The 25,741-nt window shown below is 40.4% G+C and overlaps 1 protein-coding gene across 1 annotated transcript in view; it reads left to right on the top strand.

Annotated features, from left to right (window-relative positions):
• The first annotated feature begins 21,162 nt into the window (after positions 1 to 21,162).
• Positions 21,163 to 25,741, top strand: part of GPC5 (glypican 5) — a 588,911-nt gene continuing 584,332 nt past the window's right edge. The window contains exons 1-2 of the mRNA XM_030477566.1: positions 21,163 to 21,216; positions 21,567 to 21,903. Coding sequence (XP_030333426.1) covers positions 21,163 to 21,216; positions 21,567 to 21,903 — 391 coding nt within the window. The remainder of the gene's footprint in view (positions 21,217 to 21,566; positions 21,904 to 25,741) is intronic.

The following is a 25,741-nucleotide window of genomic DNA, read 5'->3' as shown; positions in this document are numbered from 1 at the left end:
TGATTTCTATACAATAATTTTCTGTGGTAATCTGCTGGTGATGGCAGGTGTAACTCCTTTTTGAGTTTAAAAGCAATATTCTTAAAAGTTGAAATGCAGGAGCATTTTAATATGTGATCATGTTTGTATTGCCATGTAAGCACCACATTTTGAAATGCCTGAAGATGTGTATTACAGTTGGACGATGAACTTCGTTAAAGCTGAATGCTTGCAGAAGCAGTTTTTATGCCCGTGGAGCCTTAAGTTGTCCATCAGGTATGTTGGAGTGTACCTAGTTCTAATGCTTCTATGTGAAAACAAACTGATAGTGTTTCCATCATTTAATCTTTTAATTGCGTGGGTTCCAAAAAACATTTCTACATGGTGCAAGTCTGTGAAGAATAATTCCGTAACCGTCACAGCATATTAAAGATGTGGTAAGTGATGCTTCAGTCAAGGGGCTATTGCAGCAATGCCTGTGTAAACTAATATCAGTCGTCTTTGCATGTTTTCAATCAGGTTTTGGTTTATTAATTATATAACTTATCAGAAGTTTCAAGTTAAGCATGCATGCTCTTTTTTGAAAATATCTAATACTTTTATATTCTGATACATTAGAATGAGTTGAAACAGTAGCTTTCTCATGGGTATGTAGCAAGTGAATATAGTCCTGCCATGTACATCAAGTTCCATCTGAGTTACTTTTTTTTTTTCTTTACAGTCACTTGAGCATGTTTCGTAAGAAATGATTGTTAATCCTGCATATGTTAGTTTCGGCATAGCTGAGACATTGAACTCTAGTTGACAGAAGACAATAGGGAGAGAAGTAATGCTGCGAATTTTGGCTGGTTTTACTGAAATAAGCTGAGCCTTGTCGCTGATGTTTCTGTAGAAGGTTCACTGGAGTGGTTAGGTAGCTAAAACAAGTTGACAGTTTAAAAATTCTGCAGAAATACCAAGAAGCACTTTCTGCAGATGTGTTCAGCTGAGTCTATTAAGACATTGTCATGTGGATGAGAAGCTTATTTCTTTCTACTGGCTCTGATACAGGTAATATTTTTTTTCAGGTGAACTGATATGAATTATTCTGAGCCATATGAACTTCTGCGAGCTTAGTGCTAGTGAAGATAAGCTTGCACATATTTTTAGGAATTGCTGAAAATTAAGGTGGTTTTTTGGTTTGGTGTTTTTTTTTTTTTTTTTTTAATTTTACTGTCTGTTATGCAGGAAGAGCATAATGTAGTCTGTCTTTCTAAATTAAAAGTTAGAAATTCCAAGCAGTATTAATACTTGTCTGAAGTTCTAGTATACACCGTTAGCCTTATAAGGAAAACCTTGTCTGTTAACCATAGAAAACTTCTCTGTATACTCTTAGTATCTGAAAGTGTGCTGGGAAATTAAGCAGTTGTTTTTCACTAATTTTGTCACTGGATAATAGTGAAAGACCAGTTCTTTAGAATTGACTTTCTTGTCTTGACTTGAGAATAGCAAATCAGCTAGTGAGATGACTGTCAGGAGCAGACATTTTGAGTAATAGCTGGTTTATAGTCATTAAATGAACATAGGACTAGAAAGGGACATGCCCTGCTGTGGAAGCAGAGAGTTGTGTATCTCCTGCATAGCTGACATACTATCATGAGAAAATGAATACAACACTCAATGTTCTGCTTTTCACTAATTCTCATCTTTTAAAATATATCACGTGTATTTGTGTAGTTCATAAGTGGTCTTCTCTGTAAAGCCTTATGAAGACCCGCAGCTTTCTTCACATGTGGGACTTGGCTTACAGGGTTTGTTTCCGCACTGCCTTTCTTTTCCTTACTGGTCTTTTCCCCCTCACTAGACTAGAACTCATTCCCTGAAGCCTCCTTTCTAAGTGTTTGGGTTTAGTAGCTTCAGATGAATAGGCAAATAGCATTCAGTATATAAAACACAGAAATGTCATGGATACAGGAGATAAAGCAACTGGATCATAAAGCAGTGGTCTGCTTCATGTTGAGACTCTTCATCATAGCCTTGCTATGAAATCTACAGATTTGTTCTCAAGAGTATAAACTTCTAGTCATTTGCTTTCCTGTTCACCTTTTTGGATGATGCCTAAATTTAGAGAAGATACTGGGGGAAGACGAAAGTGTGGCATTAGGATTCTTCTCTACTCCATTTACTATATACTATTCCTGATGGATTATCTGCTGTGCTTGTGTCTTTTACATCTGTGTAGTGGTGTTAACAAGCATCTGTCTTCCTTCAGTTGATGTGGTCAGCAGGAGAAAAGTTGAGACTGGTACCTATTAACACGGTGTATGAGAATTGTCATTCTGGAATCCAGTAACCTAGGCATGTGTTCCCACCCTAGCATTGTTGCATGCTAGTGATTCTGAAACTTCCCATTTTGGAAGATAGTTTGAAACATGGCAAACAAAAAATGTTGCATGCATTGAGTGTACTTAAGTTTTTAACAGGATTTAATGCAAAGCTGTTAATTGCCATAGCCAGTAGGATTCCTGGCTGGAGGGGAACTGGCTAGTGGCCCCGTGAGTAAGACTGAGAGTTGTAAAATTGATCTCTCAGTTATTCTGGATTTTCCACCTTCTAAGAAGAAAGAAAAAAAAAAATACCAATGCAGTATTTCATTTTTACTGTTAAATAAAAACTTTTGCCTAGTTTCACATTTAATAGGTGAACAATTCTGTGACTTCAGTCTCATTTTGGGCTCACCTGTTGTTTTTGGGGTGGGAGTGTGTGGGTTTTTTTCTTGGTTTTGTTTGTTTCTTGGGGTGGGGTGTTGAGCATTTCATTATGTTTTCCTCACTAGGGTGACATGACACATGAATAATTCAAGTCTTAGTGTCCAGAAACAGAATGCTTGATTATAAGCTAACTTTGGGCTACTCGAGAACTTGGTCAAGTTCTTTGAGTGGGTAGTGAACTGTACAGACAAAGCTGTAAGTGCAAATAGCTGTAATTTGGGTAGCCTCAGATGCCGTTTTGTGACTTTAGCACTTACGTTCATCACTGGAAAGACTTGATTCCTTCAAGCATCACAAATTGTACCAGTTTTAGGCATTCACGGCAGCCAAAGGAAGCAATCTCCCTAGTTAGTTAAAAACACCCCAACATTAAAGTCTCTTACGTGTGGCCAGCATGCTTTGTGTGGAACAGGATTTTTACACAAGTTTGGTGAATAGAGCTGGCTGAGAGTATTTTACCTAAAAAAATGCTTATTTTGGTGATTGGTGTTCTGTGCATATCTGGGATTCAGACCTTGGTTCTGATTACTGTCAGCTGAGCTAGCTGGTTAGTACTAGCTATTAAATGTATAGTCTGAGCTCCTAATGGAGCAATGTTTCAGAAGGCAAAAAGTGTGTGACAAATGCGTGAATGCTCATGTTCCTATATTGTAGTCACTGGAAAATGTGTCTGCTCTCCCGCATTTGGTTGAAGAATTTTGGTTTTTTGGGGAATCTGACCTGCAGCTAAGTGGTGGCTGGTCATGTCCCACTTGCAGTAGAATTATGTGGATCTGTTTCCTGCTGGAAAAAGTGGGATATTCCCTGGAAGATGGGAGGCCATCAAGGATGCAGTTGAAGGTAGGGAAAACAAGAATGTGTAGGTAAAGAAAAAGAGTAGAAAGTTTGGTTAAGGTAGGAGACTAGCATAACTTCAGTTAATCTGTATTTTCTATGCCTTGTATACTGCTGTGACTGACAAGAATGTTAGAGCAACTCTCCTGCTGTGGGGCATGTCAGCAGTTTGGATAGAAATGGTCTGGATTTTAACAATGGATAAGGCGTCGTACAACAATAAGAAATCCTTTGGGTGACATGTTATAGAATCTTTAAAAGATTCCAGATACATCTTCCAAGTGTGTTTATGACAGTGCTTTTTCCTGCTATAGAACAAATTAACTAGTTCCTGCTTAATGTGTTTGATGCAGAAAGCAAGCTGCTTCTACTAGTTGTACTGGACTTGCACTTTTCTAATCACTTCTCTAGTTCTTTTAACTGTCCTCTGTGGAAATGTAAAATACGACAACTTAGGGAATACAGAGTCACTAGTTAGTTGTTCCGATATGTGTTATCTCTTTTCTTTTTCTCCCTCTTTCCCCACCATCCAGCCCCTCCACCCCACGCTACTTTGGCAAGGGCCTGTGTTGGGTGTGGGAAATCAACTTTAAATCTTAAATCTGTAAATCTGTAAAAATCTGAATATTGCTGTAGTATTTGGAAAGCTTATAAATACTTTGAAATAGAAGATCTTTGTGTTAAACCCTGTAAACCTCTGTGGGCTTAAGTGGGATTTTTTGGGGGGTGGTGTTTGTTTCTGGGGGGGATTTGGTTTTGTTTCTTTTGGTTTTTTACTTGTCATTTTCAAGACAAAATGTCTTGTGTGTCTTAGAGGCTTCTTTTAAGTATCTCAATTTCTACAGTCAGTTTCTACAAATTGGTATTGTGAGGTGGCTGATCAGATTTTTCTGATTCAGTAAAAACACTGAAACAAAAGGTTTCACAATGAAACAAGAATGGCTATGGCTTAGGGATAACTTTTAACTGTGTGAGAGAGTGTTGGTGTGTGTGATAAGCTCTGCTAATGAGATTTTACCTAAATTAAAACCCCCTTAATTCTCATCTAGGAAAAGCTTTTGAGAAGTGTGCTGATTGAACAGTAATTGATACTTAGATTTTATGATCAGAAGCTACTATATGTGGGATATAGCTGTGTGGTTGCATTATGTTAAATAGTTCTTGATATGATGTACTACGATGAGCAAGATACTACAGTTCTGGGATGTAGTTTCTTTCATTTGCATCACTATTACCAGATGAAGCATAAGTCATGAGTATGTTATCTGTGTGTCTATCAAAACAACTGTTCCACTGCAAGTCATGAATCTCTTTGAAATTACATTATGCTTATTCTCGAGGTCTGTTGCAGGAAATAGTGCCTTAGCGTTTTGTGTTAAGAAGTTCCCCCTTTCAGCCATCACATCAAAATTCTGTTAGCCCCTGTTGCAGTATGATACTGCACAGGGTGGTTAACTTTGAGCAGGTTGTGCCTTTTGAACTGCTCAGTTCATAATTTGGTTCCAGTGTGAAGGTCATACAGCTGGTTTTTTAACATTCTTCTGTACGTCACCAATACGTGTTGGTCCTTGTATTTGTCAGCATCTTCTAGTAGAGATTTAACTCTCATTTTGCAGTAACAGATAGCTAGGGTTTCTAAAAGCATTGGATTGGGTTTCTGTGGAGGTGAGTATGGTATATGAAGTATGGCGTATGAAGTATGAGTATGGTGTAAGAACTGGTTAGGTATTAGAAAGCCCAAGTATGCTTAGTGACATAACTCTAAGAATGAATGCAGAAAGTATATTGGAGTTGTCATGATTAACAAACATACCAGAGGTCCTTGGAGTATTTTTGACAGTTAGCCTGTAAGCTTCAAACACCTGACTTTGTGGCAAACTGGGACTTAGAGATGCTAAAAAATAAAATTGGCTCTTAAGTCTGCCTCTGTCTCTGTGCTTCAATATCTGGGTGCATGGGAAAGAAGTCAGGCAAGTAGCTCTTTCCAGTTCTCTCCATTCATGTGTTTCCATTTGCAGAAAGTCGGTGATCCCAGGTGAAATCAAATGGTTGAGTTATGAATAGATGCTAGTAGGCAGCATTTGAGAGGCTGCTTTAGCAGGGTAGTAAAAGCAGGTTTTGCTTGGGGAGACTGCGTGAGCGATCTGCAGTACGGGTTATCCATGGAGATCAGTGCAAACAAAAGTGAGCATGTTCTTTGTCTGGCTAGGTCTGAGTCAGCTCCTGTTTGAAGCTGTATTCTGAATTAGGATGTTCCTTTTTACCTTTATTTCCTAGCAACTCATATCTAAGGATTGTACCAATCACTTTGACAACAGATGTTCACTTGCTGGTATCTACTGTTCAAGTTATTTTTGTCTGTTTATAAGGTTTGTTTATTAAATTCAGCTAATAATGAAATGCCCAGTCAGGAAAATGCAGTTACATACATGGATTCAAATAGGTACTGCACTTGGAATTTGAAAGAAAGAAAAATAGTTATTCATGTATTTGTGTGACTAAAGTGTTTCTAAACATGAGGAGGTTGAGGTGGAGGTTAAAATTTGGGGCTAGAGTAGGGGCAAAAAAGGGGGAGAAAAGTAATGACTGGGAGAGAATTCTTTATGTTAGGCTAAAACTGCTTTCTCCAAGGAAGTATGAAGGTAGACCGTGCTTTTGGAGTGGTAAACACTGTTTTGCCACTCTGGGTTTCTAACAGTGCAACAGTTGTATGTATTACAAACCTAGTTTCATAAAAGAGTGAAATTAATTTTTGTGCCGTGTGTGTGTGTGTTTGGGGTTGTGTTCCCCCGCCCCACCCGCACTTTGTCCCCAGGGAAGTGAGAGAGGTGGGGAGAAAAAAAAAAAGCCTGCAGAGCTTTGTCTGCTGGACCAGTGGACTATCCTTAATTCTTACTGGTTGTATCCCAACATGGCTAGTGAGTGTGCCCAAGAGTATTGACTTTTCAAAGGTATCTCATTCTGCTCTGATATATATTATACATAGGGAAGCGTAGTAGTTTAGGGGGTGGGTGATTTTTTGGCACTTAGGGGAGGAAATGTGGGAGTGTCACAGTTCTGAACTATTCCATTAAGAGGGAAAGTGAAGAGTTCCTTTGCTTGTTACTACATGAGTTGGTTGTAGTTTCGTGTATACCAAGAGTTTTCATAGGTTACTACTTTAAGTTGGTGGTTTTCAGAATTTTTCTCAGAAAATACAAAATCTTGTCTTGATAATTTTTCACTGTGAGAATGAAGAGTAGTAGTTAAAAAGGAATCAAAGCCTTGAAGGATCCATTCAGCAGTATTTCATCAACTGAAGATGATGGTACTCCTATATTAACATTACTTTCTCCCCAAATCTTAAGGTTGTTTCCTGGCAGCATAGCCTAGTATATAAAAAAGTAAGCCTTCCTTCACCAGTAGGATGCTTCTCTGGGTTACTTTCATGTAGCAATTGTCAAAATAGCATGTCTGGACAGAATCTGGAATCTGAGCTCTACCCTTCGTCTACTGGTATAACTCCCACCCAAACTCAAACTGGTATCACTTCATGCTCTGAGATGTGAGTGGTTACCTTGGGAAATAGTTTGTGGGAGCTGTGAACAGCACTGTGTATACTGAGGCATTCAGTACAGACAGCTGGGTAAATGGTGTCCGTATCTCAGAACCACAGTCTGGTGTCTGCAATCTTGCAAATTATTTATATGTGTACTTCCACTAGTTCCACTTGGTAAGTGCTTCTCTAGTGTTAAATTAGAGTTTGGTCTAAAATGTGTATTGATTTGTAGGCCTGTTCCCCTTTGGGGATAGCAAAGCTATATATGTTGGGTATCACCTACTTCTAGAAAACTGCAGATTTCTAGGACATTTAAATTAGGTTACATTCCACCTTAGATTCTTTCACAAGAAGTATGGAAAGCCAACAAGAATGTAAGTATATTCTTAGACGCACTGCAGAAACAAAAGAACTGTCTAGTATTCAAGAAAAACCCTTGAAACATGGACTGTATTTCAGAGTACTGCTCGTGATAAACTGAATCTTCTCTGTACAGCCTGAAGGAGCTTGGAAAGTCTGCCCCTTCTCTCTCCTTTATAGAAGTTAACTGCAAGGGAACCTTTGCCAAAGAACCTAAACAACAAATTGGTAAAAAGGCTCTTCACTTATGATCTTCTACAAAGTTCTAATAAGGCACAGTGGAACAAAACCTAGATCAGACTTGTATAAAAATGTGCATCTGTATTTCTTCCCTGTCTGCTGATGGATTGGGAGAGAAGTAAATAACTGGGAGGGAGACACTGTAGAAGGGCTACCAAAGTACTGTTAAGGTTATTTGAGTAGTCTCTTGGCTAGAGACTCCATGGTGGGAGTCTCCGGCCAAGGAGGGAGGTGGGAGGGGGCAGGGAGCAGGAGGAAGCAGGGGGGATAGTAGACATCCCTCCTTGGTAAAGACTAGATTTTGTTTGGTTATAGCAAATCACCTTAACATGCTGAAAGGAGAAAAGCCATAAAAGTTAAGTGAAATTAAGCTGGGAAAGTGAGAATTGTCATTCCTCAAGTTTGTGGGATTTTTTTGTGTCCCCTCTCCCTCCTATATTGGCAGCCACTGTTGTAACAGCTCTTGTTACAGCTTCTACCAGATGGTATTCCCAGAGCATGATTCTGTATTGGGACAAGGTGCTGCTGTGGCAGAAGCATTCCTTGGGATTAAGTGGTCCTTGCCATTGTGATGAGATGAGCGTTATAATGGGAAGTGTGACCTTTCTCTTTACCCAGATTGCCTTGAATTTCTTGTGGTTGTCTGGTTTTGGCTTGACATCCAAGTTCACTGGTATTCAGAGAAATGAAGGCAGCACTTTGTTATGCCAGGTCTTGAGCTGATGTGCAGTGTGCTCAAGATAGCAGAGTGCCACTTCTCTGTGTAAGACAGCAGCACCACCTTGTGTTTGACTGGCAAGGCATGGCATTTGTGGTGGTCTTTCATGTGGTAGCTGTAACCTGTAGAACTGGTGCATTAATCAGCAGTTGAATCATTTGAACAACCCATCAGAGCCACAGCTAGCTGTTTCACTTTCCTGTTTACTAGTCAGAGATACCTCTTTATTTACTCCCTGGGAACATCCTCACCTATTGGCTTTTTATGGCCCCCAACAAAATCAGAACTTCCCTGGTGTCTGGGTCTCTCATGCGCTCCCAATTTATAGTTGGGAAGTTTGTGCATACCTTATTCTGAGAATCTTGTAAGTGGCAAGAACTGATTGACCTGGTGGGTCTGTTTTGGTGTCAGGATTATGTTTGCCTTTTGCTAAAAGTTCTCAGACTCCTTTTCTTAAATTGTCCAACAAGTCTAAAAGTACAACGTTTGTACTAGTCTTCCTTGACTTCATATTTAAAAGGCCACTGTGATGCTAGTGTAAAAGGAGACTTTATGCCTAAAATACCAGAATACTAAGCATACTTCTTGGGCAAATGTGGAGGGAGTCTAAGGACCAGTACTTTTTTTGTATGCAAGTGCAATGGAATGTTGTAGCACTTAACAGTGTCTTAACAATAAAAGTGAATTACAGGGGAAGAAAAAGGAACTGGGAATGAATGTGTTAAGCAGGGGAGTGTTGGTAAAAAGAAGTACCTGTCACATTTCTTATTTTGGTGAACAACCTTTGGCAAAATATGCTTAAGGTCTCAGATTCCTTTTATTTTTATTTAATGAAACTCACTTCTAAGCTGATCAATCCTTCAGATGAAATATTTGATAGATAGCTTTTACATTACAGCTGCCAAATTGTCACATTCCAGTCATAGGTTGTCTGGTACTTTTAGCTGGTGGTTTTGTATTCATATGTAGAAATTGCACAACACTATGAGTAATGGGAGTCAAGGTTGTAGATTGGAATGTCCTTCATCCACTGTATGGAAGTGTGGACTATTTTACTTTTTTGGCAAAGGTATGTATCTCTTCTCCAAAGGTTGTGAATTTAGGATTCTAGGAATGAGGTTGAAGGGTGCATGTACAGAATCTTCTTTCTGACTCACTCCAGTGTTTGTGGGTTTTTGTTTTGTTTGTTTTTAAGATACTGGGAATCTCATTTTTAAAATCAAATAGAGTTTTGGAAGTTCACCTTCAATTAGCTTCAAGTGGACTTAGGCACTGCTAACATCTCATATTTTGGTTCTTATGCCACAAGCATACTTCTCCAGAGTCAGAATTTGTCATTGCAAGAAGTGCTAATGTTGTTCCCCGTACGTATAGTTATTGATCCCACTGTTCATGTGTAGATCAAAACCTTTTATAGCATTGTATTGGTCATAATTTTAATAACTACTGTGATTCCAGAGAACATTTTGGGAAGGCTTTGAGTAAAGCTACAGCTATTTGCAATTTCCCTGATTTTAAAACTTCTCTGATTTCCCCTGGCTTTTTTTCAGGGCTAGCCTTTCTCTGAGCATACAAGGTCAAAAACTAACTACACTCACAAATGACGTTACATCTTTGTCCTTGAGGGGGCTGAGAAATGTGATATAAACAGACCAGGAGCATTCCTACTTTTTCCAAACTTAAGGAAATGTCCTTTATTCATAGCTTCTTCTTGTTTCCCTAGTCTATAGTTTTTCTTTCTTAGAATATATATATGTGTGTCTGTATAGGTATGTACATTTATTGTGTGTGTAAATATATGTGTATGGGAATGCTGCTAATACACAAAAGTTAGTATATATTTATGTCCACACAGTGTAAGGCAAAGAACAGGATGGTTAGTAAAATGACTTCCTGTGTAATAACCTGCTACAAATCAGGAAACAGAGGAGCCACTGTAGTTTGACGAAACGTCAGCATTTCATGTGTATTTCCTCATTCTCATTGGTGGTGTCTAGGAAACGAAATTCGTCCAGGAAAACCTGTTTGGGAGAGGAAGCAACTGTTCTTTTCAGGAATGCATTTTCTGGTGACTGAGTTAGTTGTGGACAGTGCAGGTGCTGAACCCAGAAGGACACAAGGTTTTCTGCTCTTTTTGAGATTCTGAAATATTGGCAGGGTGAGCTGCTTTACCCTGCCTAGATTGCAAACACAGAAAGATACCCAGGTGTGTTGGGAGTGGTGAGGAGGTGCAACTGGACAAAATTGGGATGGAGAGGAGGGGGCAGAATCCATTAAGGAGTGCTTGAAGAAAATGTGACCAGTAATTCAAGAAGTTCTGCAGTCACAGATGGCTGGAAGGACATGGAGGAGAAATGTTATGTTCTTCCCTAGGGATCTGCTGTTACAGTTGGGATAGTGAGTGAGCAGAGTTATAGTGTGACCTTGCCACAGCCCTTATACGCTCATGAGGGAGTCTTGTTTCTCCATCAGGGAATTAGGTGGTCATACAATAGTAATAGATAGGATGGCTTACATACCTGAAGAAAGGTTTGTGACATGAAACTTCTCATAGTTGGTCTAATATTTCTTGCTGTAGAGTCTGCTGCCTGAGCTGCACTTAAAGTAATTTTCTTAGATGCTTGAGCTATTACTTCATGGTACTGAGTGCAACATTGCGTTAAGACAAAGTAAAACTGATCTGGGTTTCTCTTTTTTTGGCTGTGTGGTTGATTTACCTAGTAGCTTGCTTCTGTCTGCAGTTAAGTTGTGTCATATCTGCTATATACCTCAAAACTGCAGTATTATAATATAAACTCAGCTTGTTCCAAGATGCTTTGCAAGCTGAAGTTTGCACTAGACACTTGTACACTGGTTAAAATACTCAAAAGCTTGCATTGTCCATGTGTTCCTTCATTTTTGTTGATTGAATTCAGGTGAAAATAGAGTAGTTCTGTTGGGAGGGACCTACAACAATCATCTAGTCCAACTTGCTGACCACTTCTAAAATTAAAGCATGTTATTAAGGGTATTGTCCAAATGCCTTTTAAATACTGACAAGCTTGGGGCATCAACCACCTCTCTAGAAAGCCTCTTCCAGTGTCTGACCACTCTCTTGGTAAAGAAATGCTTCATGATGTCCAGTCTAAACCTCCCCTGGTGCAGCTTTGAACCATTACCATGCATCCTGTCACTGGATCTCGGGGAGAGGAGCTCAGCATCTCCCTCTCCACTTCCACCCCTCAGGAAGCTGTAGAGAACAGTGAGGTCACCCCTCAGCCTCCTTCTCTCCAAACTAGACAAGCCTGTGAGGTCCTCAGCTGCTCCTCACAGCACATGCTTTCCAGCCCTTCCACCAGCTTTATTTCCCTACTGTAGATGCACTTAAGAACCTTCACATCCTTAAATTGTGGGGTCCAGTGTCAGTGCACACTATACTACAGGCGAGGCAGCACCAATGCTGAACACAGTGGTATAATCACCTCTTTTGACTGGCTGGTTATTCTGTGTTTGATGGACCCCAGGATGCAGTTTGCCCTCTTGACGGACAGGTCACACTGCTGACTCCCATTGAGTCTGCTGCTGACCAGCACTCCAGATCTCTTTCTGCAGGGCTGCTCGTCAGTCACTCCTCTCTATTACGGATGCAGAGTCTGGTATTTGGGCTTGTTATATTTCATGCCATTGATGATTACCTAATGCTCCAGTCTATCTAGATCCCCCTGCAAGGCATCATATCCCTCAAGAGAATCGACAATACCTCCCAGTTTGGTATCACCAGCAAACCTGCTAATGATGTGTTCAACTCCACAGAATGGCAGACCTTAGAACAACTGAGACATTTTACAGCCTCAACTGAGTTGGTGCAGCTCAATGACAGACAGGCATGGTCAAAGTAGGTGCTGGTAGGAAATAAAATAGGGAGAAGGAATATGTATCTAGATTTGAAGATGGAAGCTCAAGATAAACATGAAAAATCAAGAAAAAATGTTAGCAAATATGTCAAAGTGTACTTTGAGCAAAACATGTAGGGTTTTTACCTGTATGCTCTGAACTGATCTTTTCCATTTTGCTGATTACTTTATTAATAACTTCCATTAAATATTTGAAAATTATGGCTATAATTGCGTTGATAAATGTGTAAAAGTCTTTGTAAAAGGCTTGTATAAACTTGTTTTTTATGAACTGGTGCACAAGGAACTGTATCTGCTGTATACCTCTATCAGTAACTGTCAATTGAGTGTCTAACTGAAGGGAGAAGTGGAAGAGCTTCTAGGGTGTTAAGTTCATGTCATGCCTTTAGAGGTAGCAATATGATCGTTTGAGATAAATATGCTTGTTTTATAAAATACAAAGTTTCCAGAATTTTAATAGGATAAATATGATAATATCATATCTTAAGTAATTAAGGAAACTCAGTGGTGACAGAACTTACTTTGCACATTGTGTTTTGTATAAACTACTCTGGAATAGACGTTAGGTAGCTGTTGCCATGTTTGAACAGTTGGTGGCTCCAATGCTTTGCAGCTGTCACTGTACATAATGCCAAAACAAGTTAATTCAGTTCCAGCTGTATTGAATTAGTTCGAAATTTAAAAACAAAAATTAGAATCAGGAACTTTCTAAATGGCCAAACACTTCTGACTTGTGTTTTAAGCCACTATTTAAATACCCTTCATAGTTCTTAAATAAGTGTAAACTCCACTATTACTGTCTAGCTTAAGATAAAATATAAAGGGCTCCTTTGCAAAGTGCCAGTTTAGAATCGGTAGCAATATTCCTAAAACCAGCATAGCTGACAGCATTCCTGCTCGATGTTGCTGGATTATATAGGCAAGACAGATGACAGCTTTCCTGACCAAAATATCTCCTGATAGCAGCCTTCGAGTACCTGAAGGGGGCCTACAGGAAATCGGTGAGGGACTTTTTACAAGGGCATGTAGTGACAGGACAAGGGGGAATGGCTTTAAACTGAAAGAGGGTAGATACACATTACATATAAAGAAAAATTCTTCGCTGTGAGGGTTGTGAGGCATTGTACAGGTTGCCCCAAGAAGTTGTAGATGCCCATCCCTGGAAGTGTTCAAAGCCAGGTTGGACTGGCTTTGAGCAACCTGGTCTAGTGGAAGGTGTCCCTGCTTCTTGCAGGGGGTTTGGAACTAGATGGATCTGTAAGGTCACTTCCAACCCAAACCATTCTGTGATTTACTGGAGAACTGCCTTACCTTCTAAGCCTATATAATATTTCCAAGTATGTTCTTTGATAATTTTTTGCCTAGTTATTCCTAATATTATTTTAAGGTATTAAGTGTTCATAAATTCTGCTAAAACCGTGCAGCACTACGATAAAACTTACATGCTTGTATTGTCCTTACAATACTCGGGAACAGTTAGTGGATAACAAGCTAACCTCTCAAAGGATTTACATGCTGCAATGTCTAATTCTTGTTCCTGTAGTGGACTTCGAAGTCCCTCAAATGCAATATATAGTTTCTATGAAAATTATGTAATGCTATTGACAAAACAGGAAAAATGTGCAATTCAGAGATCCTCATCCAGGATATGCCTTGAGCTACGATTGGTCAGCTCATTAGCGGGGAGCAGTTTGGTTTCAGTTTGTAAAAGATTTTGTTCCGATGGAAGAACAAATGTAATTTCTTTTGGGTAGCACCTTTGTTTTTTTCATGAGGACCTGTGCCTAACTGTTTGCATTTACTAGCTTCATTTTTTCTGTTTAATACAAAGCGGGAAGTCAACTTCAGGTCCAGCTTCATAGGTAGTTCCAGGGCAGCGGAATTCATGAAACCTTATTGTGTGGTGATTGGCTTTGGTATCCAAAGTAATCCAATTTCCACTTGAATCTTTTTCTGTTACTGAGGCATTTCTGGTATCTCATTCCTATAACACCAGAGAAATACCCATTAACAAATTGTTATGGGCAGATAGGCATTAACATCATTACACAGTGTGATTTTTATTTTTGTTAAATGTAAGGTTGGAAACTGACTTTTTGCATTGTGAATTTCACTACCAAGTTCATAAGGGTTTTGTGTGCTGATAGAAATTGCATCTTGCTAAAAATACAGTAATCTATAAAAAGAGCATGTGATGTAGTTAGGGAGGAGGTTTAACAGCCTTTTGATAGGAAGTTATGGCTGTATTTTGTGTATTTATAATGCGAGAAGAAATCAGTGCTAGCACTTTAAATACTTGGTCAGCTGTAGAACGAGATTGGAGCCCAGGAGTCCTTCCTTCCAGTGCCCCACTTGGTAGGTTGAGGTTACTACAACTATACAGTGCACGTTGGGATAACCTCAGAGACTTTATTGCGTAGTCCTATCACTTTAAAAATACATCAATATTGTATATGTTCACCTGGGAAAGGTGTGGAAAATTTGAATATGTGTCAAGTAGTCAGTTACTTGTATCTTGCATGTGTGAATGGTATTAAAGAAAATTAGATTGTCTGAGTGTCTGCATTCACTTCCTTTGATACTCATTTACTTAAGATGTGACCAAATTACTGCTTTTGGTCTGAACTCAAGATTTGGTAGGCATTCTTTCACTTAGTTTTTCGATTCAGGTGGGGCCTAATGGTGAGGTAGGTCACCTGCTCAACACTGGCAGCATGTAGCTACTAATGATGTAAAATTAAGTGGCTGGGAGCAATTACTGAGTGATTACTTAAGCCCTTACCGACTTTTAGAAGTGCCTAGGTTTGCTCTGATTTTTTAATTACTAAAATCTGGATTTAGTGCCAGGGAAGCATGCACCTGTAACTGCCTGATTACATTGTATGGATTGGGAACTAGAACTCAGTGCAGGGAAGTTAGGGAGAAATAAAGAGTTGATCCAAAAGGGCAGAACTCAGCACAGAATTAAATTTGAGAGCTGTGGCAGGATCATTTTCAGTTCTGTTCTGTGGACAATAAACCACACATGGAAAAACATGAGAGCTGAAGGAAAACACCACCAACAATGGTTGTATCTCTCCGGGTAAAGTTTTTCTGTGACAACTGAAACAACACTGTGGGCAAACACAGTGTTTCCAAACTTTGCTGTTTGTGGAGGGCTGCAGGGACACAAAGGAAGAAAGAACGTAGACACCTTTTATTTCTGATTACCAATTTGTAAGACTGTATATGACTAGGAGAAGCGGTACACCGTTGTAAGATAGGGTCTGGTGCTCTGAAGGATGCTATAACCTGGGTTATTCTGTCTTACTGGAATGTTCAGAGAGCCATATTTTTTTCAGTTTTTAACTGTTCTAAGCAGAATGAATGTCACTCCAGCTTGTTACTTGTTACCTTGGAGCTTGTAGAGGTGAGACTCACACATAAAATTTCAAGGCAAAACTGAGACATTTCTGAGATTTACAGTTGTTCAGAACGTAGTGAATCAATACAGAATTATTTTTTTTGGTTGGGTTTTTTTTGGTGTGGGGGGTTTTTTGGGGGGGGTTTTGGGGGGGGGTTTTTTTGTTTTTTTGTTTTGTTTTTGTTTTTGTTTTTTTTTTTAGGGGGGAGGTAGGAGGGGCTTCATGTTTTTGGATGCTTTAGTGTGCCCCCACCTGCTTGGGGAAAAAAAAGACAGAAAGCTAAAATCTGGAACACTATAAATGCTTTGTTGGTCCATTTGCAGGAAGCTAAAGCATCAAGTACGTTCTGTTTAGGAGCAACTCATGTGGTTCATACCTCTCAGGAATAGCTTTTAATGTGTTTTACCCACCAACAAAAACTGAGAAGCTGGGCATCAACTACAGAGTTAGAGTCAATGCTTCCCAAGTTGCAAGGGCATGAGGAATAGTAAGAGAAGGTGAGTGAAACCATTTACAGTCAGAATGTCTATCCATGTACATATTGGCTTATCTGCTAACTTACTAAGATGGTGCCTGGCCATCTTGTTGGACAAGTAAGTTTCTGATTGCAGGGTCTCTTGGGGCATCATTTGTTCTGATGAAGTAAAAATGCTTTGAACATCAGATATAGTCTAAGGGAAATTAATTCACATCTTTAGGCACAATGAAACTTGTATTTGAGTTTGTAAAATGTGAACAACTGTCTCTTGGTGGCATATAAGGAAAAGAAGACGTACACCATCATGTATTCTGTGTTTAGAGATGATCAAAATTGTGCTGACCTTTTGTAGATTCTTCAAAGAATATTTAGCTATCTGCAGAAGTGTGGTGTTTTTCAATACTGATGATGCTAAACTGAAACTGATACTGAGTGTAGATTTCTTTTATATTAGGATCAGGTTGCAGAACTGTACTTCTTCCAATTACACAACAGATTCTTTCTCTGTTACATGCTAGTATTTTGTAGGAGTTGCTGCTTTGTTGCAGTCTCCTATGCTGGGCATTCCTTCTTAGATATTCCTTCTGCTAAAGTCTTAATTCTACAGGCCCAAGTTAACTACCCTGCAAGAAGACAAGTGATATTAATGAAAACAGGAGATTAAGGGTGTTCATCCATGAATATCTGAGGAAGTCTCCATGGAAACAGCGTACCTAGCAGCAAGGAGAAGTACTTTTCAAAGTAAATGGCTGACTGCTCAGCTACGCTTGAGCAGTAGCTGAGCAGTAGCTTGAGTAGTATTTATTAAATAAATAAAACCTTTATGAAAATATACATGCAATTATATTGTGGGTACAGTACACCAAAGTGAATGCTTGAACTTGGAATTGCTGTGAAGAACCTAAGCTCTTTCTGTGCAGGCAGGATGCAACACCTGTGTTGTAAAAACCTTTTCCCTGTCCCACTATAAGGGGAAGGCAGTAACGCAGAGCTGTGAGCAATGTACCTGGGGGGCTGGGGAGGGCACCCTTCCCCTGCATGGTGGGCTTCTCTTGCAGCTGAGGGAGCACCTGAGGAGTGGGAGCTGGTTGCAGTCACTCTTCTGCTCTGTGTTTTCTATGGTTGAGGGTGGCAGAGCATGGGTCGGTTGTTGGAGATGACCTGTGGGAGCAGTCACTGCCCACCATGAAGAGTGGGTACTGCTATCAGCTGCTGGCCTTGGCTGCCTGGGCACAAGCTGGCTCATGTTCAGTGGCTGTTAATCAGCACCCACAGGTCCTTATCTGCTGGGCAGCTTTCCAGCCACTCTTCCCCAGGCCTGGAGTATTGCATGGGGTTGTGGCCCAGGTGCAGGATCTGGCACTTTGCCTTGTTGAACCTCATACCATTGGCCACAGCCCATTGATCAAGCCTGTCCAGATCCCTCTGCAGAGTTTTCCTATCCTTCAGCAGATCAACACGCCCAGCCAACTTGGTGTGACCTGCAAATTTACTGAGGGTGCAGTCAATCCCCTCGTCGAGATCATCATTGAAGATACTAAACAACACTGGCCCTAACACCGAGCCCTAAGCAACACCACTAGTAACTGGAAAGACAAGCTGAGAGAGTTGGACTTGTTCAGCCTAGAGAAGGCTCCAGGGAGACCTTGTTGAAGTCTTCCAGTGCCTAAAGAGGGCCTACAGGAACTCTGGCTAGGGAATTTTTACAAGGGCATGTAGTGACAGGACTAGGGGGAATGGCTTTAGACTGACAGAGGGGAGATTTAGATTAGACATTAGGAAGAAATTCTTTACTAAGAGGGTGGTGAGGCACTGGCACAGGTTGCCCAGAGAAGCCGTGGCTGCCCCATCCCTGGCAGTGTTCAAGACCAGGTTGGATGGGGCTTTGAGGGACCTGGTCTAGTGGAAGGTGTCCCCACACATAGCAGGTAGGTTGGAAGCAGCAAGTGAAGTTTATACTGGATTATGCACTCGGGGGTGGGAGTATGCAATGCTGGAGGTGTATGGTACTCCTCTATGGACTGCAACTATTTCCCCAGCATTTCCTTTCTCATCTGTCCTTACCCGAATCTCAGCTGACAATTCTTTGTAATTGCAAGCATGAAAAAAAACACTGCTTTCTCAGTAAGATTTCATAAAGATTTAAGTTAAATTCAGATTTTTTTTTTAAGAGGGAAAAAATGTTCTTTAAGAATTTATCTCTAAGTCAGTTCAAACTTTTGTAATACTAGTATGAACTCTTTTTTAGTGCTACAGTTAATGGACCATTAGATGAGTTAAACTTAGAGTTGTGTGTGACTTTTTACTGACTTCACCATAAATTTGTGGTGTTTATGATAACAGAGTGTGGTAGTGTAATGATTCCAATGCTGTGTAGCTTTTAACCCTACTTTATTAGCTTAATTATCTCAACTTAAGAGGGCTGGTTTTTTTTAATTTACCTACCATAGTAACTGTGGAATAATAACTGAAGAAAAAGTTGGTGGGTTTTTTTCCTCTGTGCTTTTGCTGTAACTTCAAGGATCCCTGCTCTGGTTAAAGCTGTATAAAAAGCAAAAGAATAGTATCAGAACCAAGAGCCTACAGAGAGCTTGTGTTAGACCAGAAATAGATGGGTAGAATTTGCTACTGGCACATGATGTGAACATACTAGTCAACACAACAGTTCTTAATTAAAAACTTCCTTAACTGCTGTGGTACATATAAAAATAATAGTTAAAAGACTGACAGTAAAGAAAGCTTTAAAGAATTACTTAGAAAAATGCAGAAGCTTAATGGATGTTTGAACTGCTTTCAGATATATGAGACAAAATAGGAGATTGCATGAAAGTATTTGATGATTTCAGAAGTTGGGGATGGAGACAGGTGGCTGTAGTCCTCTGGGAGGGGAAAGTTACTCCCCTTCTCTGAGATGGGAACAGTAAAAGGATATGCAATCAAAGCCAAGGAACTTGTGTTTGACACAACAAAGAATGCAAGAAAAGTGGATGTGGTCAAAGCAACAAGTCAGGAAGGGTTATTTTTGTAGGAGCTCTCTGAAAGGTTACAAACAAGGAAGGTACAGCCATATAAGGTATTTTCAGTAGGCACAAGATGGCAGTCCAAAGTACAATGTCATCTATGTACATGAGCAGGAAACAGTGCTGGGTGCCAAAAATAATAGTTTCATTTTGGCTTAATGTGATTAGGAGGAATGTGTTTCAGGTAATACAGTGGTATTGTTTGTGATGATTAAGAAAACGAGGCAAAGGCAGACTTTGTGGAAGTGTTATTCTTCAGTCATCTTCTCCTGACGCTAGATATTCATGAATATTCATCAAGCGCACATGTTAAGGCTTTGGTCAAAAAAAGAGACAGGCCTGTAGCTGATGTTAATGTTGTCTCATAAAGTTCATATATATATGTGTGTATATATATATCTTTTCCTGTTAAAATGAGAGAAGTCCCTTTCTTCTGCATGTGATCGCAAATATGTCATAGCCTTTTCCAGAATATTTGATTTGTGAAACTTGTTAGCTAAAATATACATTTTAACACTAAAATCAGTAATGCTTCAAAGTATAAAACAAGAAAATTAAATTCAATATCATAATAAAGCCGAAGTTAATTATTTCCTTCATAGTCCCTATGCTAAAGTTATAAAAAATCCCCAAACTGACCCCCCCCAAAATCCCCCAACAAAAAACCAAAAACCTTTTCGACTAAACTAGAATCTTCCTCAGGTTGAAAGAGCTAGTTAAAACAGGTATATTCGATTTCTTACCAAAACGCTCCCTTTTCCCTTAGCCTGTAGAACAGGAGGGTAGAGGTTTCTCTGAATTGCTGCTAGTGGAAAATGGGAGGATTCAAATTAAAGCCATGGGGTTCTAGAGATTTCCCAACATCATCTTTGTCTGTTGGCAAACTTCTGTACAGTTGTGAGGTAAATGAGAAACCTACTTTTTATTGTTTTTGTGGTTTTTTTTTTTTTTTTTAAGTAGGAATACTTGCATGTATTTCTTAACCTGCAAGAGTTTTTCTCTGTCTCCTAATACTTCATTTTCGTATGTTTATTGTGAGTGCTGCATGTCTTGTACTAGGTGTTGAAGTTGAGGTTGGCCTTTCATGATTCCCAGAACTTCCTCTACCATCTTCAAGTTGCTGAATAAGATCCTGTGTGTGTTCTCTGGCTCCTGTATTTGGGTTGTTTTCCCCAGCGATGTTTTTCAATATTTAAAAGAAGGCATTCTGTTTAAGGCAGTGTTTTACTGACTGATGAGCAGTTTGCTGCCTACTACCAGCTTCCACACGAGGCATTGCCTTTTTTATTATTTCTATTTTTTAAATTAACCAAATCTTTTTATTTGCAAGTGGGACTCTGTTCTGTTTTCCCTTCTTTTTCTTCATGAGGTGCCTAATATGTCGTTTGCTTTAGCAAGAAGATTGTGACCTGTCATTTGTGTTCACTCTTTATGCATCAACAGTATAAGAACAGTAGAACAACTTCTATTAAAGGATATTTCCTATAATGTACGAACTTGCTGACAGAAGGACGTTGCCAAGTCCAGGAGCATTGATAATTCAAAAAAAGGAAATACTCGTCTTCTCTGCTTCTTAGGAACTGAGTAGACTGGGTAATGTTAATGTAATGCCATTCTTTTACTGCTTTGCTCAGCAGTGAAATGGTTGATCTCTAGTGCAAGTTTTAATAACTTAAGTGTCAATTTGTCACCTGTATTCAAATGGGTGCATAGGATAAATCACACTCAGAACTGTTTTCACAGTCTTGTGTTGAAATTGCTGCTGCAGATAAGAGATTTATTTTAAAGTGAAAGGTGCACAGAGCTGAATGACCACCAGCAGCTTCAAGACGGACTAAGAACAACTTCCAGCTCTAAGGGGTAAGGTGTGATACTTAAATTTGTGCATGCGGGCAGAGGGGGAGGATTCTTAACTCTGGCACCAAGCAAGCAGTGTAAAAGATAGCAGATGGGTCCTAGCTGCTGCCTGGCTGTTCTGACAGATGCCACTGGACTTTGGCTGGTAGGCATGAGAGGGTTTTGTCACTTTTGCCTAAGAAAACTGACTTTTGAAGATGTCTTGAAGGTAGCTGAATTCTTGGAGATTTTTGTCAGAAAAGCAGAAGTTTGGCGTTTGAAGCCAGACTAATTGTGTGTGTTACTGCCAGCTCGCAAGCCTATTGCAAACAGTTCTAAGAACACTACGAATTATTTTAAATCTCCTTTCTCGCGCTTTTTGGGGGGGTTACCGCTTACATACCAGCGCGTGCTGTCCTCTCCCTGCGGGTTTCCCCGCCCCGCACCGCCCCGGGTGTGCCCGCCCCCGGCGTGGAGCCACCGCGACATCGGCGGTGGGCAGCGCCCTACCGCTAGCGCCCCACGCCCATTCCCGGCCCCGGACCGGCCCTCCTCGTCCGAGAGGGCAGCGGGCGGGGACCGGACCGGGGGACGGTCCCAGCAAGGGGGCAGCGGACGGCGGCGGCTCGGCGGGCGGCTCTGCTGCGCTCTCTGTGGCGGACGGCGGGCGATGGGGGGAAGAGCCTCAGCCTCGGCGTGCTCAGCCTCTGCGTCCTCAGTCTCGGCGTCCTGCTCCTGGCCGCCGCCGCGCCGGAGGCCGCGGGGTCGCCGCCGAGCTGCGAGGCCGTCCGGAAAGTTTTCCAGCTGCGGCAGCTCGGCCCCCTCCGGGGCATCCCGGAGTCCCCGCGGGCAGGTAAGAGACAACTTGAGCGGGGCGGAGGGCGCAGGGAGCGGCGGGGCAGGGGATGCCCCGGCGGCAGCTCGGCTCTCCCGAGGATGCTCTGCCCGGGCGCGGGGCGGCGGGTCTGAACTTGGTACCACCGGCGGTGGTTAAAGGGTGGCGGCCGGGAGCGTCCGGGCAGACCGGCTCCGCAGCTACCTCGGGAGGCGCCTGGCTCCTTACTCAGGAGACAAAAGGCTGCGCTGGGGTGTGGGCTCTGCGAAACCTGGAGCAGCCGACACCTGCCTAAACTTCCCCCCGGTGCCTGGTTCCGTGCCATGCAGCTTCGGCCCAGTGCAAACCCTGAAGGAAGGGGAGAGCCGCTGGGATGCGCCTTGGGCTGGTGAAGTTACTCTTGTGTGAAATGAGAATGATTTACACCGCTGCAAGTGGTGTATCCGGACGTTTTCCCTACTGGGTGTCTGCCTGTCGCTATAACTGAATAAAATTCCCGGGAAAGTAATGATTAACGGCAATTTTCGTATATCCTCGTCTTTACATCAACGGTGAAACTTTTTTTTTAAGCGGGTACCAAATGACATTGCAAAGCATGTGTGTAGTTAGATGCACCTTCTTAGATTTGGGGTGTGTTTCCAGCCTCATGAGAACCTCAGTTGATTTCAGTGGTTCTGATCACAAAATTAAAATGCAGATATTTTCATGGTCAGCGATAAAGGGTTGGAAAAACTTTTTTTACACATATATTTGTAAAGTGTGTGTATGTTTAGATGACAAGTGAATGTGAGTCAATGCTTTTCTGACCGAAAATGACTTCTCAATGCAACAAAAGCTGAATTACCATCCCCTTCATATTAAAATATCAATAGCGTCTTCTTTTTTTAACATAATCTGTGTAGTTTTTATTAACTCTGCAAGTTGAGCTAAGGCATACTATGTTTATTTCTAAAGGAATCACTACAAAATACAGCTTTTTAATGACTCTAGTTTTAAACATAACAGAGAACAGTTGTCATGTACAGTTTACAAATCAAAGTGCTATATTTAGGTTACCAGTACATTTGACAGCATGCATTGTCTTCTTACATTGTTTTAGCTAAAGATTTTATTATTGTCTTCATTAAAAAGAAAATCAACACTTTAATTGGGAAGCCTGATTAGATAGGTACTGTGCAAATGAAGGTGTCTGGAAAGTGAAACCTGAGTCTAAGCCCTCTCAGTGATTTAAATCTTTTGAGCTGATTATTTGTGTGAATAACTCTGCTATGAATGATATGCCATCAGTTTAACTGTGTTCTTCTCATTCTATAGTCTGGCATAACTAGTACACTTTCCCTGCTGTTGTCATTTATTTTAATAGAATATGTTCACTTGTATACTGGGGATAGGGAGGAAATCTGTTGCCTCAAGGGGAAAGAACTGTCGTACCTCATGCATGTCTCTTCTGCCCTTATTTCTTCTGCTCTGATTTCCTCCTTTCCCCTGTAATATTTTTATAACACCACTCTCATTTATTTCTTTTGACTTTTCTGTATTTCCTGTTCCTTAAGCAAAAGCCCGTTTTGAATTACAAGAGTAATAAAAGAATTCCTTTCTCACTTGCTGCCCCTGCAAGCTGCAGTACAGCAGCGTGGTCAGCAGCCTTTCTCTGTGAAGGAATTGCATTGCTGTGGGCAGCGTGGAAAACGCCAGCCCTCGAGGAGGGCGTCAGAGTTCTCACTCTGAGCAGCTTTGATCTCAGAGGTACACGAAACAAATAACTGCGAACAGTAAAATCTTCCCAGAATTGGAGATGACAAGAAAATGGGGGTTAAATGAGTCTTTTAGGTTTGGGTGTGATTAAAGGTATTATAGGCTGGAAACATAATGTGAAGAGGAAAGAAATGCCACTTTTGCTGCTGATCTTTTGAGGCAAGAAGTGAAAAGTATTTTAAAACCTTTTCTAATGGCACTTAGAAGCGCGTAATGTGTTTGTAACACACACACACACACACACACACACTTTCTGTAGGTGTCAAAGCTGCCTTTGTAAGGTTTAATTTGTTTGCTTAAATTTAGGCATCTGGAACTATTGGAGTTTCCATAGAATCTCTGGAATATCCCCATGGGGCCAGCAGATGTGATGCCTCTGGGAGACTTGCATCTTTCTGGAGAGGCAGTGAGCAAGGGGTAGAATACCTGTGGGCACCTGCACTGCATGGTCAGTGCAGCCAGTGGCATGTGGGAGCTGTTCAGCTATTAAATGTTGACTTCAGAGTGAGCTCTGTCGGTCCTTTGCCTCTGTTGTATTGCCTACGCTTCTTTATTTTAGTGGTACCTTAGACCTAGCTTGTATAAGGACACCTTCCTTTAAATGTCTTAAGCTGAACCATACCTTTTATGTGGAGAAGGATCGCTAGCTGAAAAGGAATGAGAATGTTAGTTGGTGAATGCATTTGTATACAGTGGAAGGATACCTCTACAGTCAGTAAAATTATAGGGAAGAAGCTGGCTTGTATTTGCCTTGTTTCCATTGCATATATTAAGATAAAAGACTGTAGCATTGACAAATATATTTTTTCCTCTTCGTAATGGTAATAAAAACTAAGCAGCCTTAGATCAGTAAATCATGCAAATTGTAATTCTCTTTCATTTGGGGACTGCCATATGTCTGCACTTTGAATATACGTTAGCTCAAAATACTATGCATTGTTTTATATAATTAGTTTTGCAGCTATTGTATATAGTTAATGTATCTTTAAAGAAGCAAAAATGCTGCTGTCATCATATGGTAAAATGCCAGATATTTGCATGAGAGAGATCTCAAGGGATATGGGAACCACAAATCTGAGTTTTTGTTATCATTCACATGATGCAGGATATCATGTTGTTGAAATTGGCAACTAATAATCAAGATAAATGAGTATCTTTAACAAAACTAAGATTTGTATTGTGACCCCCCCCCCAGCAATGAAGAAACTTGACTAACTGTGCTGTCTTCTGTAGCACTGATTTGTGAACTATAGTAGCCATCACGTGCTATATTGAAATATTTATCACTTTCATACTGATTTTAAATGTTAGTTGCAAAAATACTTTGGTGTTTTTTTTTTTTCCTGTCTGGTTCTGTGCTACAAGTGTAGTGCTGGGACTGTACAGGAAAACCTCAATAATTAAAAATCCTAAAAGACCCTTTTTTCTTTTTGTACGGAAAATAAAAAAATAACCAAAACATGAATTAAATATAAAAAAGCTTCAAAGGTTTGATTTAGGCTTAAAAAAAAAAAAAAAAAAAGAAAATTTGTGGATCTATATGAATTGAATTGTTAAAAAAAAATAAAAATTGTTGTCTGCAAAACACTTCTTTATATATATATTTGTTTCCTATGCTCAATTTCTAGTATTGTAACCTAAGTAGCTTCCTTGAAGAATTCCACTTTTTAACCCCATATATGCTAGTAAAACTAGAGCTTTTAGCTGATTTCAGCAGCTCATTTTTCAGACAGATTAAATGGGAGTTTTCAACTCTCTTCTTTTGGTTGCAAATAAGATTTCTTCTCTGGTTTTCTTCTCTCAGAATATTTGGAACAGCAGAATAGGATGGACAGTAAACCAGTGACTTTTGCCCTCCTGACAAAGCGCTTCCAGTAGGCGCATCAGTGAAGAAGGTGTCAGGCTTCTGTTTGCACCAAAAGGCCGAATTCCTTGGCTTACTGAAAACTGTTACATTTGCTGGAACTGTGGAATCAAACAGTTCCAGATGAAGTGGAAGAAAGTGCTGGAGATAGTTTTTGAATTCTCAGCAGTTGGGGTTTGTTTTGTTTTGTTTTGTTCTTCAGGAAGCAGTGTAGGCTTCTTTTCAGCAAATTTTGGG

Source organism: Strigops habroptila, chromosome 2, assembly GCF_004027225.2.
Source record: "Strigops habroptila isolate Jane chromosome 2, bStrHab1.2.pri, whole genome shotgun sequence".
NCBI lineage: Eukaryota > Metazoa > Chordata > Aves > Psittaciformes > Psittacidae > Strigops > Strigops habroptila.
The sequence above is the reverse complement of the archived record's forward strand: the minus strand, read 5'-3'. Positions and strand labels throughout refer to the sequence as shown.